Source organism: Galleria mellonella, unplaced genomic scaffold (genome assembly GCF_026898425.1).
Source record: "Galleria mellonella isolate WM207_F2 unplaced genomic scaffold, CSIRO_AGI_GalMel_v1 utg132, whole genome shotgun sequence".
NCBI lineage: Eukaryota > Metazoa > Arthropoda > Insecta > Lepidoptera > Pyralidae > Galleria > Galleria mellonella.
The window spans coordinates 3,592,418-3,607,880 of record NW_026441989.1 but is presented as its reverse complement, the minus strand read 5'-3'; the positions used below and the strand labels follow the sequence as shown (position 1 = coordinate 3,607,880).

At 31.8% G+C, this 15,463-nt stretch overlaps 1 protein-coding gene across 7 annotated transcripts in view; it reads left to right on the top strand.

The window, feature by feature from the left end:
• Window positions 1-476: 476 nt before the first annotated feature.
• The window catches only part of LOC113518220 (agrin-like), an 81,716-nt gene continuing 66,729 nt past the window's right edge, over window positions 477-15,463 (top strand). For 6 of the 7 annotated variants that reach the window (XR_008253741.1, XM_052902477.1, XM_052902492.1 and 3 more), the window contains exons 1-2: window positions 477-687; window positions 9,772-10,694. Coding sequence is in view for 6 of the 7 variants with exons in the window: in XM_052902477.1 (XP_052758437.1) it covers window positions 9,899-10,694 (796 nt within the window). In the remaining variant the exon portion in view is untranslated. The remainder of the gene's footprint in view (window positions 688-9,771; window positions 10,695-15,463) is intronic. The other variant, XM_052902471.1, reaches the window with a different exon arrangement.

Genomic DNA, 15,463 nt, shown 5'->3' with positions numbered 1-15,463 from the left:
AGTAAAGCTGAGAGAAGTAGTTAGTCTGTTATAAATTTAGTTCACACTGGTCCTTTGGACGTTTATTTTTCTGTAATTTTATACTGAAATTTTAGTCTTTGAGACAGAGATAGAGAATGGCGTATCTTATCAGAATAGACCCCAGTAGCTTAACATTCTACTGAAGTATTTTAAGAGAGTCCGTAGCTTAGTAAATCGGTTTGATTAATATTTTAAACTTTGGATAGTGTAATATGCTCCTAAGTCGTGCGTAATCTCATATACTTTCTCTTCTGTCTATTTGCTTAGTGTTATTTTACGGACAGTTAATTAAAGCTTTAGGTTCTTAGTTTAACTTTGCCGAACTTTTACACCGATAACAACATTAATGAAAACTCGTCTGGATTTGGGCGAAGTATGGCGGTGACAGGGGCGGGCGGGGCGCGAGGGCGGGCGGGTTCATTCGGGTAGTTGCCAGTTCGTGCTGCGCTCCGGCGAGGGTACGTCGCGGTCGAGCCACCCTTCCCACATTCTCGCGATCGCAAACCCCAAAATCGGACTGGAATTGCCGACTCTAAACAATGGGTATATTCACCCCTCTTGGCAAGGCCAGGCCTACTAAAGTGTATAGTGCGCGAGTGCGTGTTTCATGCTTGTGTTAAGGTGCTAGAACCATTTCTATGGGTGCACGGTTCATCGGTCGACGTGGTCTGTCACATTTTAAACAATTAAGAACGACCCAATCATTCGGATATGACATAATTATAACAAATATAGTATATGATGCTATTTCTGATGATTCACTGTAAAACTAAATTGAAATTATTGAATTGATTTTATAATTAACTTCGTCGATAACTTGTTTCATAATCTTTGACAGTTATTATTAAAAGTGTTTATTGTGAAATTAATAGGTATAGAAATTACGTTTATAATAAATGTACGTTCTTGTCAGAATTAATTTTATATAATTAATTTCATAAATAAAACATGTATAAATGGATTAAGGAAGGAGTTGCATTATAATATGACAATACTATTAAAATCTCCCGATTTTGTTCGCAGAAATTGTATAAATTAAACGACAGAAGCACAGTTTCTGGATAAAATTCTATAATCTATGTATTAATACAGGACGTCCTACTCAAATCAATTCAGTATTTTTCCCGATTGAATAACAAACATCTTCATATTGATAATATAAAAGTAGCTTAATCTTTAAACGTAAGGGGCTCGAGTGTTTACGCTTTTGCCAAAATGTGAAAAGAAGAGATAGCTTTACAATGCATCCAGATTTATAAGAAACGTTTTATAAAGAAAAATATGCAAATTTTTTCTCACAAATTCTAAAAAGACAGCTGTTTTTTCAAGAACGAATATAATAATACTTATTATAAAATTTATCGCTTATTAAGAAGATTAAACTGTTTTTAAGTAAGATTCTGAGTACCTACTAAGTTAAGAAAACTAATAGACTTATTCATAAAATATATTTGACTGACACTTTTTTATTAAAATGTGTAAATTAGGTTGGATTAAAAGGTTTAATTATGTAGATTAGAATAGTTCAGAATATTTAGAAGACTTTATCGATTTGTTTATTGAAAAATATAATAAAAAAAGCAATATACGTACTACATATAACAAGTAGTAGCTATATGCAATGATAAATATTATATTTGTATAATAAATATATTTATATATTATATGAAGTATACGTAATGCAAAAATGAAACCGACATAATTTTGTCGGCCTTATTCGGTGCGTCAACGTATCATAATTTTTTCAATGCATAATATTTAATTATCATACAGCTTTACTATCTTTATAGTACAAATTAACAGAAATAATTGACAAAACGTTATACCCAATTGACAAAACTCCTTATTTGTCAGTGGTTGGATGTATGTTTTATCGATATTTAATGTAATTACTGTCTCTAGCCATATTTTCTGTACTAATATTAGGTATGGGGGGGGGGGGGAGCAATTTTTAGTAATGGGGTCTAATTTCCTCATTATTAGCAATACACCTTATCAGGTTAACCTCCACACGGTTCTTTCTGGAAACTATCGTGGTTAATTCTATTCGTGGAATTCGTCACGATGGGCTAACCGACCAGCTTTCATCCTCACATATCACCCCTCACTGGTACCCCGCCAGCGTATACTGATAGAGCAGGCAGGGATAACATTTTATTATCATAAAAAAATTAGGTATCAAAAGGAAAGATTTCATTGTAAAGGAATAAAATAAAAAACTACCTATCTTATAAAAATTCTTTAACTTAAAGAAAGCTATATTATCAGTGAAGTAATATATATTCTTTTAAAAAATTCTATCTAACCGCGTGAACTGGGCCAGATCGCCGGTTATTAATAGAGACAAAAAAATAATTAATACATTCGCCGTATAATCCCGGCATAGAATGGGCCACCCCTTTTCTTTCCGTGAGTGGCATAAAAGGCGACTAAGGAAACTTAATGATCGTGGAATGGGCAGCTGCGCCCGTCTTTAAACGTCACTAACGCCAAACTGTGGTTGCCAATCCGCTTGCTAAACGTAGCTACTACTGGAAGAACTCCTCAATGGGGAAGGCCTATGTTCAGTAACGGCTGACATAATGATATGATGGCATATTCATCATACTCTTGGCTGACTTTTGTAGATTGAAGAAACGCAAAGATAATATCAATATTTTACCTATCATTAATCATCATTATTTTTCATGAGTCTAATAAATTCAGTTGCTTATTTTGTAAAATGACAATTTTTATATATTTCCGTGAGTCCGATTAACTTCTTTTTTTTATCATCACCATCATTTTAGCCATTATTTGTCCACTACTGAACATAGGCCTCTTCCCCATAGACTGCCATAAGGAACGATCCTGAGCCACCTGCATCCACTGACTCCTTTTTTTTATAGGAAAGAAAAATAGATTTTCGAGAAAATGAAAAAGATGACATTTTTATATGCACTTTCGCATGCATATAAAACGATATTGTTTTTTAAATTTTTAAAATGAATTATGATGTAAAATTGCAAAAAGAAGTTTGCGCATTCTCCTGTAATATTAACAAAGCAGGCATTGCAAAGTCCGTGGGCTCAACTAGTCTTTTAATAGTAACAGGAAACATGAACTGAATTTGTAAATTACTTGTTCTGCTCTAATTACTACCGTTTCGCACTTCACTTCGCACATAACTAAATATTTCAGTCTACATTAAATATACAAACAGAATGAAATCAATAAGCAGCTGTTTCCGGCTGCTCGCCCACACGATTTTGTGACCTTTCGTTCCCGAGGGAACTTTGCGAAATCTCATCATAGTACGATACGATAAATAAAACCAACGATTAAAGGTCAGTAATTGCATTTTTCATTTTTTTAACATTTTTCAAAAGTCACTGGAAACAGCCTAATTCTGCATTTTAAATTACTCCAAATACGATGAAACGAAAAAGTAAATTATAATAAAGATCCTACATATACAACGTATATACATAGAAAAAAGATAGCTATATTAAAATACAATGTTAATAATTATTTTACTGTTATAAATGTCAGTCAGGAGGTATTTGTGGTTAAACGTCGATACATTATTCTAATTTGACAATTTCTTTTTCGGACTAATGGCGTCATTCATGTTTTTGTAGTTGTTGCTGTTATTTTTTTATACTCATAGTACTATTTGAAATAAATGTCTATGATTAATAAGTTTTACTATAAGTAATTTTAGAGCTTAGATAACAACTTTAAAATTCTATAATCTCTATCATATATGTAATAGACACGGACAGTCATATGTCCGTATCTGTTACATATAAAATTTTAAACTAAAATATTTTTGTTTTTTTTTTTATTATAACATATACACACAAGTTAGGAGAATGTTGAATATCAACTATATACTTATTATCACCAATTCTCTTGCGGGGCAGGCAGAAAGAACCGAGTGTTATAGGCCTTTATCTTTAATTATGTACATTTCGTGTTTCAACCATTTTCATAATTTGTCTCATGTATATACGCTAACCGTGTGGTCCCGGCATAGAATAGGCTACGCCTTCTTATCCCGTGTCGTAAGAGCCGATTGAAGGGAGGGCGAAGGATGGGTAGCAGCGTCCCTCTTAAAACATCTTTAAAGCCTAACTGCGGTTGCCAATCCGCCTGCCAAGCTTGGCAACTACTGGCAAACCCCCCACGGGGAGACTTATGATCAGTAGTAGACAGTTAAATTCTGATATGATGATATACGCTGGTATTAGATATGTTTGACTTCTCCATGCATCATAATTACAATTTATAAAATGTATACATTTTGATTTGCATAAATGAGATTCAGGGATTGATTTTCGGTCGGGTTATTTTAGAAACGAACTTTTCTAGAATAGTAAAAATTTTACGTCTGGATTTTTTTAGTTATGCCACTATATGCTCGTAGACTGTCGATTGTCGAGTGGTCCCGGTATAGAATTGACCACCCCTACTTTTTCGTGGGTGTCGTAAGAGCTAACTAAGGGAATTTAATAGTCGATGGATGGGCTACAGCTTTCCTATTACAACATCACCAAAGCCTATATGCGGTTGTAAAGTCACCTGCCAAGCACGGTAACTACTGGCAAAACCTCCTATGGGGGGAAAGACGGACAATGGACAGTCAAAGGTTGATATGATGATGCTCATGGACTGATTTCTCATAAATTGAGTACAAGTCAGTTAGTGTGAATGTGGAGTTATAATATTATTATAAATTACTAGTATTATTTTAACATTTATCATCTTTTGTATGTTTGAAACTACTATTGGTACTATTTTATTGGTTTGTTATATTTATTCGACCTTGTTTTTTATCCACCCACGATCAACGCGAAGCGACTACGGTCTTTTTATTTCAGCCTGTAACTTAACACGCAATCTAAGTAAAACATACAGAACGTTGGCAATTTGTACATGTGTCCCCACTAGCACATAGTTCATTCGGATTTGTGGAATTGCTTTCTTTACTTCCATCGCAATTGCGCTTTGCATCGATTAAAAAGGCCCAGATAACATTTTTATTTCACATGTCCAATATTCGTCATAATAAAATTGTATATCTGAAATAAGAAGATTGCTCAACAAACACATTTTTATCATCAGCTAATTATTAATCAATATTAATAAGTATTATTTATGAGTCGTCATCACTCATTTCGATTGATAATTTAAATAATGTATTATTATTATATTTTTTATAATGTGATAATATATTATTAATAAATCGATAAACAGACACTTGATGATAGGTGCACCTAAATTTAAATTATTTATAGTGTATAAAATTATATTAATTATAGTGTCTTTAATAGTAAGCAAATAGCATATTTTTTTGTTTTATTATTATAATGATTAATTGTTTTTGTATAGAGTTATGTTTCTTTTTAAAGATATATTCTTATATCAATTAATATTGAATATTATTGTTCATTTAGAGCTTTAATTTCGTGAAATAAAAGATTTACTTCACTAGAGACAAAAGGGGGCAATATTTTTCAAGTGTGTATTTGTGTAAATGTGTCCAGAACATGTACATAAATTTTTCTATTGTTTAAACAAAATTTATTATTTCGAAATTTTCAAATTTCTCAATTGAGCTAAAGCTTCACAGATATGTAGTTCTGACAAATGATAAATTTATGGCCTTATCTGAAATTAGCTAATTTGACAATGCAGTGAAGAGTTTGGACTTATTGTTTTTTTTTTTGTAGTTACGCGTACTGACGTAGCAAATGCTTTTAAACATTTGTTTTCTCTATAGTGGACATACTGTTCAAATATCATTTTATTGCCGGTAGTTAATACGAGTATTCTGTTCTAAATTGATTAAACAATTGATTAACCAATTGTCAATGGTCTATGCACTTTGTAATGGATAATTTATTATTAACATGATGGTACATTATACATATATTTATGGTCTTATAGTAGGTATAAGCTGACTAGAAGATATTTCTATTTATAATTTCTTTGTATTGTGGTACGAAAACTTCCTATACATGGATTAATTCCGGAAACAATGAATCAATGTTGTTATTAACTGAACGCTGCTGTATTTGACATCAGAACCCTAAATTATTAACCAAACTACCCTTAAAGTACGCTTTCAGCTGAGTCGGGTTGTTACATAATTATAAGAGGTAACTACGTTTATTGGCAGAAATAATACAGTGCATGTTCCCACGGAAAGTTGTTTTAACAAAGTTTAATATTCAATTAGAAAGCAGTTTCTGGACTCACTAGACCAATTTATGTATATGTATATATATATATATATATATATATATATATATATATATATATATATATATATATATATATATATATATATATATATATATATATATATATATATATATATATATATATATATATGTATATATATATAGGTTTTTATAAAGTATTAGTCTCTCATTATCATCATCATCGTCATAGCCAATATCCGTCCACTGTTGAACATAGGTTTCTTCCATAGACTGCCATAAAGTCGGTCGTTTCTCCGTCTAGTGGGGGTTGTCCTACGTTTGCTTTGCTTTTGCGCGTATGGGGTCGCCACTCATGAACCTTTCTTCTCCATCGGTTGTCGGTTCTTAGAGCTATGTAATCTCTAATTATATAAAAATAATAATATACTTTGTACTACCGAGTATCAGGGCAATAAAAATAAAACAGCCAGCAATTTGTTATAAAATTAAAATATTATTGTTCTTAAAAATAAATACTTTTAATTTAAGCAATGAGTGTAAAAGTATTTTACGATAGGCACCAGTCTGAAATTTAATTAGTAAAAAGTTGTTGCAAGTAAAAATAACATTTTATTTTTAGTAAGTAGGATAAATTTGTTTTACCCTATTGAATGAAATACAATAAGGTAAAACAAAAGGTTAATTTTCTTGATTATTCCATAAACAAAATTCACATTTTTATCCATTTCTATAATCAATATCAATAAAAAAGACAATAAAATTGACATTCTACTACATCGGACTTTATGTAGCAAATCTTTAATTTTAACTTTAATTAGAAAAGATGTTTTAGATTCGTACGTGTTCTGGGATAGCTTTTTCCTACATTGCCTGTGCTTAGGTTCCACACATTTCTGAACAATCTGTTTATATTAAAATCTGTTCAGTTGATTGGGTAAGAAACATCTTCACAAAAAATACTAAGTAGTTTATACTTTTATATATATTTCCGATAAAATAAAATATATAAATTTATATCATGGAGGTTCTTTGTGCAAGAAAGTCTAATTAAGGAAAGGTTTTGGAAAATACCCTCTGGAAAAGGAGAATACGGGTTCCGTGCGGGCAAAGCTTCGGTGTTTTCTTCTAATACCTACTTGTATATAAAGCTTTGTTATAGAATAGGTAATGATGTTCATTTAAAGTGTAGACAAAGGGATTATATGATGATCAATGTTAAGGAAACCTTTACCTTTGCAGATTCAATATTTTTCTTAAAAGAAACGACGTTTATATCTTGTCAAATTGGCACTAAATAGAATTATTCGTTATTCTAACTTTTTTTTTTACAAGCAGGTGCTGCCAACGTTGTAAATGATTTTTAGGTAAACTATTTGTAAAATACAGAGGCCTGAATATCAAGTTACTTAAATGTTTCACCTATTTGCATACGTTCACAGTTTACAATGTTCACACACGTTGTTGGTATGCCGGGCTGCTTTAATATGTGGCCGGCTGCCTACCGCTAAAACTGAACTGAGTGTATACATTTGCAATGTTGACGGAAAGTAGGGTTGGCTGAGAGAGAGAAAGAATTGGTAAAGAATTTTGTAATGAGGTAGGTCTATGTTTAGATGTTGACAATTAATAAATAATAAATTTGATTTTATCAACGATGGTAGATTTTTTTTTAATTTTGTTTAAAAATAATCTAAATTATTTTTATATTTGGAATATCGTCATTAGTCACCAAAATGAATCTTGTTATGATTCTGATTATCATTGTTGATATAAAAACGCAAGCATATTTTTAATCACCATTTTATATTAGAATTTTGTTTGTTCACTGTAAGATAACGAGTGGATTTAACAGAAAACTATTCTTCTACTAAGCAAAAAATTCTTCAGCGGACAACCCTAAAATCTCCGCCCTCCGACATCGCCACACTTGTCCTGACACTAAACCATAGATAACAGCAAACGGGAGCATTTTTTTTGCCTACGTCGTTCACGTACCTACATTATGCTCTCGTATTTTATGTTTCTTAAGGGCTGCTATGAAGAGCCTTTAGCATAAGCATAAGAGAGGTTATAATTTTTCATTACGTCAAAATTTGGTATCTTACGTACAACCCAACCAGAAAAATATGTGGCATAAAAGTCTAGTACGTGCTCATTTTTAGCCGACTGTCGAAGAAATGAGGGTAATATTTTCCAGCAAATATTTTTAAAAACATGTGTGTATGTGATAACCAACTAGGTTAAGTAAGATGTGTGAAACATCTTTTTATTGAAAAAAAAATTAGAAATAATTTGGATTCGTATTGTCAAAGAGTTATAGGCAATAGTAAAAAATAAATACTGCGATTATAATTGTCAAAGATTTATTTTAATGTAATGGAGCTGCTCGTCTCAATTACTAATATTGTTCTTGCCTGTATGTTAGCTTGTATATATATAAATATTTTTTATTACTACGTGTAAAACAAGAGATAAAGTTTACTAAGTTAATATTTCTAAATTATACTGAGGAATAGAAACGCAAATTTTTAAAACTGTAACATTTAATATTAACTAGAGAAACATACTGTCATTGGTAACAATGACAGTATGTTTCTCGAGAAAGTTAATCAACTAGTTACATTATCGTCGGTTGATTTAAACTTTCGCGTTGTTTCTTTATTAAACCACGTTAATATTACTTACGTACCTTTTTCCTTAAATCGCATAGCGTTAAGTCTTGAAAATGAAATATGTATTTTATTGTTGTTAGATAGGTAGTTAAAAGTTAGTAAGTACCTTTTCAATTCTGAGTTAGAGACAACATCGCCTTAATTTTCCACTGCGTCGAAGTCACGATTCGTAACTTGCTATCCCCAAAACTTTTACAAATGACTTTTGTTTGTTTTTAATTTAATTAATTGGGATGGATTATCCTAGCTAGCGTAGAGATTCACAGAAAATGTTGTTATCGAGTCTGTCGAAAGGTCAATGTTCCATTATTAATGCGATTAACTTTTCTAGATTGGGTAAAAGTTGTTCATAACAACAGTGTAACATTAGTAACAAATGTAATCAGGACTTTTCCCGATACTACTAACCTGTTCGTATTTTTATCTCAGTAAGTAGCGTGATCACGTTAAATAACTTTCATGTGTCAAAATCAGGGAAATAAATACAGTTAATTTAAGTTAAGGGAGTTTATTTACACACGTCGCTACTTCTTTGTCTATGTTCCTGAGTATACAGGGCGAACAAGCGCGCGCTTGTTGTAACACAAAAGATAAATACCACCGTCGAACAAGAGAGGTAATTGAGATAAACAGATGTGTATTTTACTCTATAACTTTCTGCCTCCGAGTGTAACGCGTAACAAAATCAACGAAGTTTGTCTACCCACTTGCTTTTCCTTCCTTCCTCCATTTCGCTCCATATATCGCACCTATATTTTAATAGCATCTTAAGGAAGCATATATATATATATATATATATATATATATATATATATATATATATATATATATATGTATAATAAACTAAATAATAATAAAGAATTTGTCAGAAATAGCATCATAGTAATTAGCATTATAACAATTATAAGTGATTATCTAACTAATTCGACTATAGCATCATACGTAATGTCATCAGCAGTGAAGCGTAAGCTCAAATGAGGCGATTAACTATTGAAGATGAACAGGCCGGGCTACGATTACACCGTGCCTGCATCCACCACATATTACGCGAGTAATAACCGGCCGCCGCAATACGATCGCGGCTACGGGCAGCTAACAGTCGGCCCCGTATACAGTCCTTCCTCCCACCCGTTAGCCAATTACGCAGATGTGTACGAGGGTAACAACGATACTACGCTAAGAGCAGAAGAACGTCATTGGTATATAGAAAACCACAAGAATTTGCAACCAAATTATGACGTCAATCATGAAACTATACCTCAAGATGCCAAAATTAAAAAAGAAGAGGAGAAGAAAACCGAAGTGCCTGTTCGTAGGACCGACGCGACACAACCGCGGCAGAGGCGGAAAGAAGACCGTTGTTCCTGCGAGTGTTGGCCTAGTACTGACAATAATGTCGTACAAGATAGTATAATAGGTAACGAGACCTCGAGGTCACTTTCTGGTGTTGACATGGTGGCCTCGTATGGAGTGTACGGGAATCCTCACGATGACGATAGTTCGGGGTTTGCGCGCCTTTCGGAAAAGAATAATGCCGTTTACGCGCAGAGCAGTGACGCCCCTGTACAAGGTGTGGTGGTGAACCAGCAAGGCAACAGTACCGTGGTACGGTCTGCATCCTCCTCTGGAAGTGGTTGTAGCAAATGTTGTGTATGGTCTTCGAATGCGCCCGCTGCTAACTCCGAAGACTACTGCTGGATCCACTACTGCAGGCCCGCATTAATAGTTCTATTGCTGCTGTTTTTTCTAGTCTTGTTGGGTGTATCAACAGGGTTCTTACTGACGAATAACTGTGAGTATTAAAATTATTTTCTATCATAATGTATATTTCTTATTAACTGTGTTACGATTATGTCCACATAGTCAAGATGTCGATTAACAGAGATAAATCAAAGTACAGGAAAAATAGTTGAAAAAATAATCAATAAGTTAATAATTTTATTGAAAAATGATTTTAATAATATTTTTACAGAAATTTTCAATTAGTAAATTACTAAGTATCTAATCATACATAAAAAATGTTTAATATTTTGGAATACGTCATCGTTACACAGATTACCAGCTAAAAGCTGGCCGGTGTGGTTCGGCTCGATAGTTTAAAACTATCGCCAATAGATGGCGTTCAAACGCCCTTAGGTAGCATTGTGATTGTTAATTTCTAATGCCTGCCTAGTGAAGTGGTATCTCAATTGATAAGAACACTGATTCCGCCCGCCCGTTTCGAAAATATTTCAATTACTCGATAATTATCGAAATATATATTTCTTCAAATGAGTTTTTAAACTGTTAACGAACATACAGTTAGCACCAGGCACAAGCACCTCACAATAGATTATACTCAGTTTATTAAAGCGAATTAGGTACGATATACTGGCATTAATTATAAAATCATCAGTATCATAAAACTTTTAAACTACAATATTTTGGCTATGTTTTTTCTATTATTAGGTATCTATTCAGTTTTTTAAAAATTCCTTAAAAAGTGTCTTCCTTGTAAGAACGGTCGCAATCATTCTTTCTAAGTATTGTAGTACTGCCTGGTAAAATTACATTAACATTGACACATGCAAAGTTAACGAAACGGAAAGCTTTCTCCATAATAGAACCAGGAAGTGAATACTTACATTATTTAATAAAGGAATACATTGTAAGACGTAACGGCAAATGACAGAATCGGAATATTTGATGATTGGCCCTTCGTGCCGGCCGACTTTCTCGCTTCCTGATTAATTGGATTAACTTCGTTCGATTACCGCCTACTGAATAAAACTTGATATTTACCAAATAGGTTCTAAGTCTAATAATAACTAATAAACTGATATATTTATAACAGCTGGCTTTTCAGAAATAGTAATAAAAGTGAATATCTTTCTTCAATAAAAGCCGATATAAGAAAAAAGATATTTCAATCTATATCTTTTGGAGACAATTCAGTTGTTAAGTACTGTGAATATTATTTCTGGATCTATTAGGCTTCTCGAGTAGGTAATCTTTTAGTTGCCAAAGGCTAAATATAAGCAACGATAGGATAGGGTATAATTATTATATTGACCCTTCATATACACCAGCCTATATTTTACTTTATATTTACGTTCTTAACTGTAGAGTAATTAATTGACTTAACTTCCAATTGTTACGGGTTGAATCTTGCGCATAATATTTATGGGATTCTATGTGTATTGACATAAATTTTTTCTATCATAATTTTGTATGTATTTGCAAAAAATAAAAAGTTGTGTAATACTCACAGCAGATTTGCTTATATTGAGACAATATGATGCTGTGTTATATATTCACGAAAAACTAGGTATAATGTTCATAGATAGTATGAAAAACTATATGAAACATCTTAGAAAGAGGTATAGAATCTAATTTTTTTTATATATTTTTTGTATTTCTCTCTGTAATTGTTCCCATACGTAAAATTTATTACATTAAATTTAATATATTATAGTTTTCACAGTTGTGTTTCTGAAGGTGTAACTTAAAATCTGGTATATGTTTTTTATTGTTTATTTCCATAATTTACGTTTACAAACCCGCGACGGGCGGAAGATATCAACTCTAATATTTTAAAATTGAAAGTATTTTTAGTTTTGTTGCCTCTTGGTGCCGCTATAACGACTTAATTATTCTTAGGAAATTTGATATATAATAATAATAAAGTTGTAAAAAATATACTCGTATTAAAAATAATAACACGTACTATTTGGAATGGAATAGGATATCGATAAAATATCCCGATCACGTGGCCAAAGTAGTGGGTAAAAGAATAAGTAAAGTAATTTATCCGAGCGTCCAAGGCTATTAAAATGATTATGATATTGACAGCAAACAAGTTGACTGTCCACCTGACAGAAAACTTTATTGATATACGTTGTCCATACACGTACGTAATTAAGGTCATGTCTAAAAGCATTACAAACTTTACTTAGCTTATTTATCTTACGTAAAGGGTAGGTTATGATTAGGTACGTTTGTGAAGATGTTAGCCGACTTCAATTGTTGCAAAACCAGTTGTTTATATTAAAATTTAAACCACCGAATCGATTTTGGTAAAATTTCTATAGGACCAATCTGTGTATATTCTTTCAGATAAAAAAAGAATTTTCGAAATCAGTTTACAACTGATGAATAAATAAATATAAAATATAAACGAAATGAGAACCACCTCCTTTTTTGAAATTTGTTGAAAATATGATATAGGCAAAATAAAAGAGATACGTGATATAAAAAAATATATATAATGAAGTTTATTATTTTATTCTTAATTGCTGAATAGATAGTTATAGAACGCCATATGGTCTCGTCATAGAATGGGTCACCCCTTCTTTTTCCGTACGTCTGTGTCATAAGAGGCAACTAATGAAACTTAATAATCGAGGATTAGACAGCAGCATTTCTGTTAAAATATCACCAAAAGCCTAACTGCGGTTGTCAACCCGCCTGCCAATTGTGGCAATTACTGGCAAAAAATCTCCTTATGGGAGAGGCCTATATTCTTCAGTGGACGACGACGAAGATTAACAGCTGATATAATAATAATAAAGTTACATCCTGGCTCTAAATGTTTATTTAACATATGATAGCAAATATTCTAATGATAGACCTGAAATGGTAACTGTTGTCTTTATAAGTACATGAAGAATACTGTAGATATCATAGTGTATCTTGCTTGTGATACCACGATAGATGTTTTTATGCTATTTTGAAAAGGGAAGAGACTATCTCTCCTTCTGTGGTTTTGATATGTAATGTGATGATGATATCTTCGACACTACAATGCTGATCTATAAAATTATTTTTCCCAAGCTTTAGATTCTAATTACATTATAGTTAGTTACATATTAATTTTAATCATGATTTATGTTGGTATTTTTTATCTGTAGCAGTCTTAAGTTACAACCTTAGATTACATAGATAGTATTTCCACAGAAATGCTTCAAGAAAAACGGATCAACTTTTTCATACAAATTTGCGTGATAAATAGTTATGAGTGATTCCTTTATAAGTGCTATATTTATTTTGTCTTATAATTTCTGCATCTTTTTAATGCATAAACATTCAATTAATTTATTAAATAATACGTCAAGATCTTTTTATGCGAATGTATAACACCAATAAAAAAAAGAGTTAGCTAATTTGACAATTAGCTGACCAAAAGTTAATCCAATTTTAAGGCTCGATGCTCTTATAATCTAAGGTTACAACATACATTCTCATACAAGTATAAATATATATAAGTCACGTTTGACCGAGATATGTTTACTCACCGGAATAAAATGTAGTCTATAGCATTTTCCATCACATATAGTATGTGTGTACTAAATCTCATAGTAATTGGTTAAGTTGTTAAGGTGCTATAAGGTAACAAATAAACAAATGCACTTTTACATTTATAATATTAGTAAGGATAAGTATGAGAAATAAATAGGATTTATTAATGTAATTGGACTACTTAATCAGTACGAAGTGTATTATTTCATAGATTAAATACTCGACTGTAGTTTCCAGCTCTATTTTAAATCGGATTTCATTGAACTGAAATAGTTAGGTAGCTGCGAGTAGGTGTTGCCATTGCGCTCGTTTTTCTCTCTGGCAGGACATTAATTTTAGTGGCACTCTGGTGCCACAGAGAGTCGGATTTTCAAATTGCGGTAAAACTATTGGAATTAACTATTCATGGTTAAATTCTAACGTGGAATTAAATACTAGAAGTGATATATTAATATAGATGTTGATGAAACTATTGGAATTAATAATGATTTAGCATTTGGTCGTGTGGTCCTAGCATAGAATAAACCACCCCTTTCTTTCCTATGGGTATCGTAAGAGGCGACTAAGGGAACTTAATGGCGAGGGATAGGCAGCAGCGTCTCTCTTAAAACATAACCAAAAGTCTAAATGTGGTTGTTAATTTGCCTGTCAACTACTGGCAAAACCAATGTTCAACTGTAAACAGGTAACAGACGTATCATCATCATATATTTAGTATTATCTATATATTTTCTATATATTTAGATAGTTATATACTATAGGTTAGTAAGCATAATGTTTAAAAGACAGGATACACGTAAGGTAAACACTTATAGCGATAAAGTGGGTTAAATGCCAGTTAACATGGTAATTTTTTATATAGTTGTAAATATTTATTTTTGTTAGGAGCGGCAATTTAGCTAAAGTAGCAGCATTGCGTCTTCTTCTTTGTAACATATTCATAACATATTGTATTTACAATAACAATTGATATTAATATGTTTTAGTAATTTGTATAATATAAAATAAATGAAAAAAGGAAGTGCTCTCTTATCCAAAATCACAAAGAGGTTACAACGCATTTTATTTCTTCTAATTTGTTCAATTCAACCTTTCTTTAAAATTAAAATTTTATTTGATATTATAGCAAAATTTTTATTCCAAGGATCAATATGAAATAATTTTCTAATATACTTAAATGAAAAATATTATAATTTTAGATCTTCTTCACATTGCTGTCTTCTATGAATTACTTTTTTGAAATAATAAAAGAAAAACTACCAAGTCCATTCTCTCATTTCAACC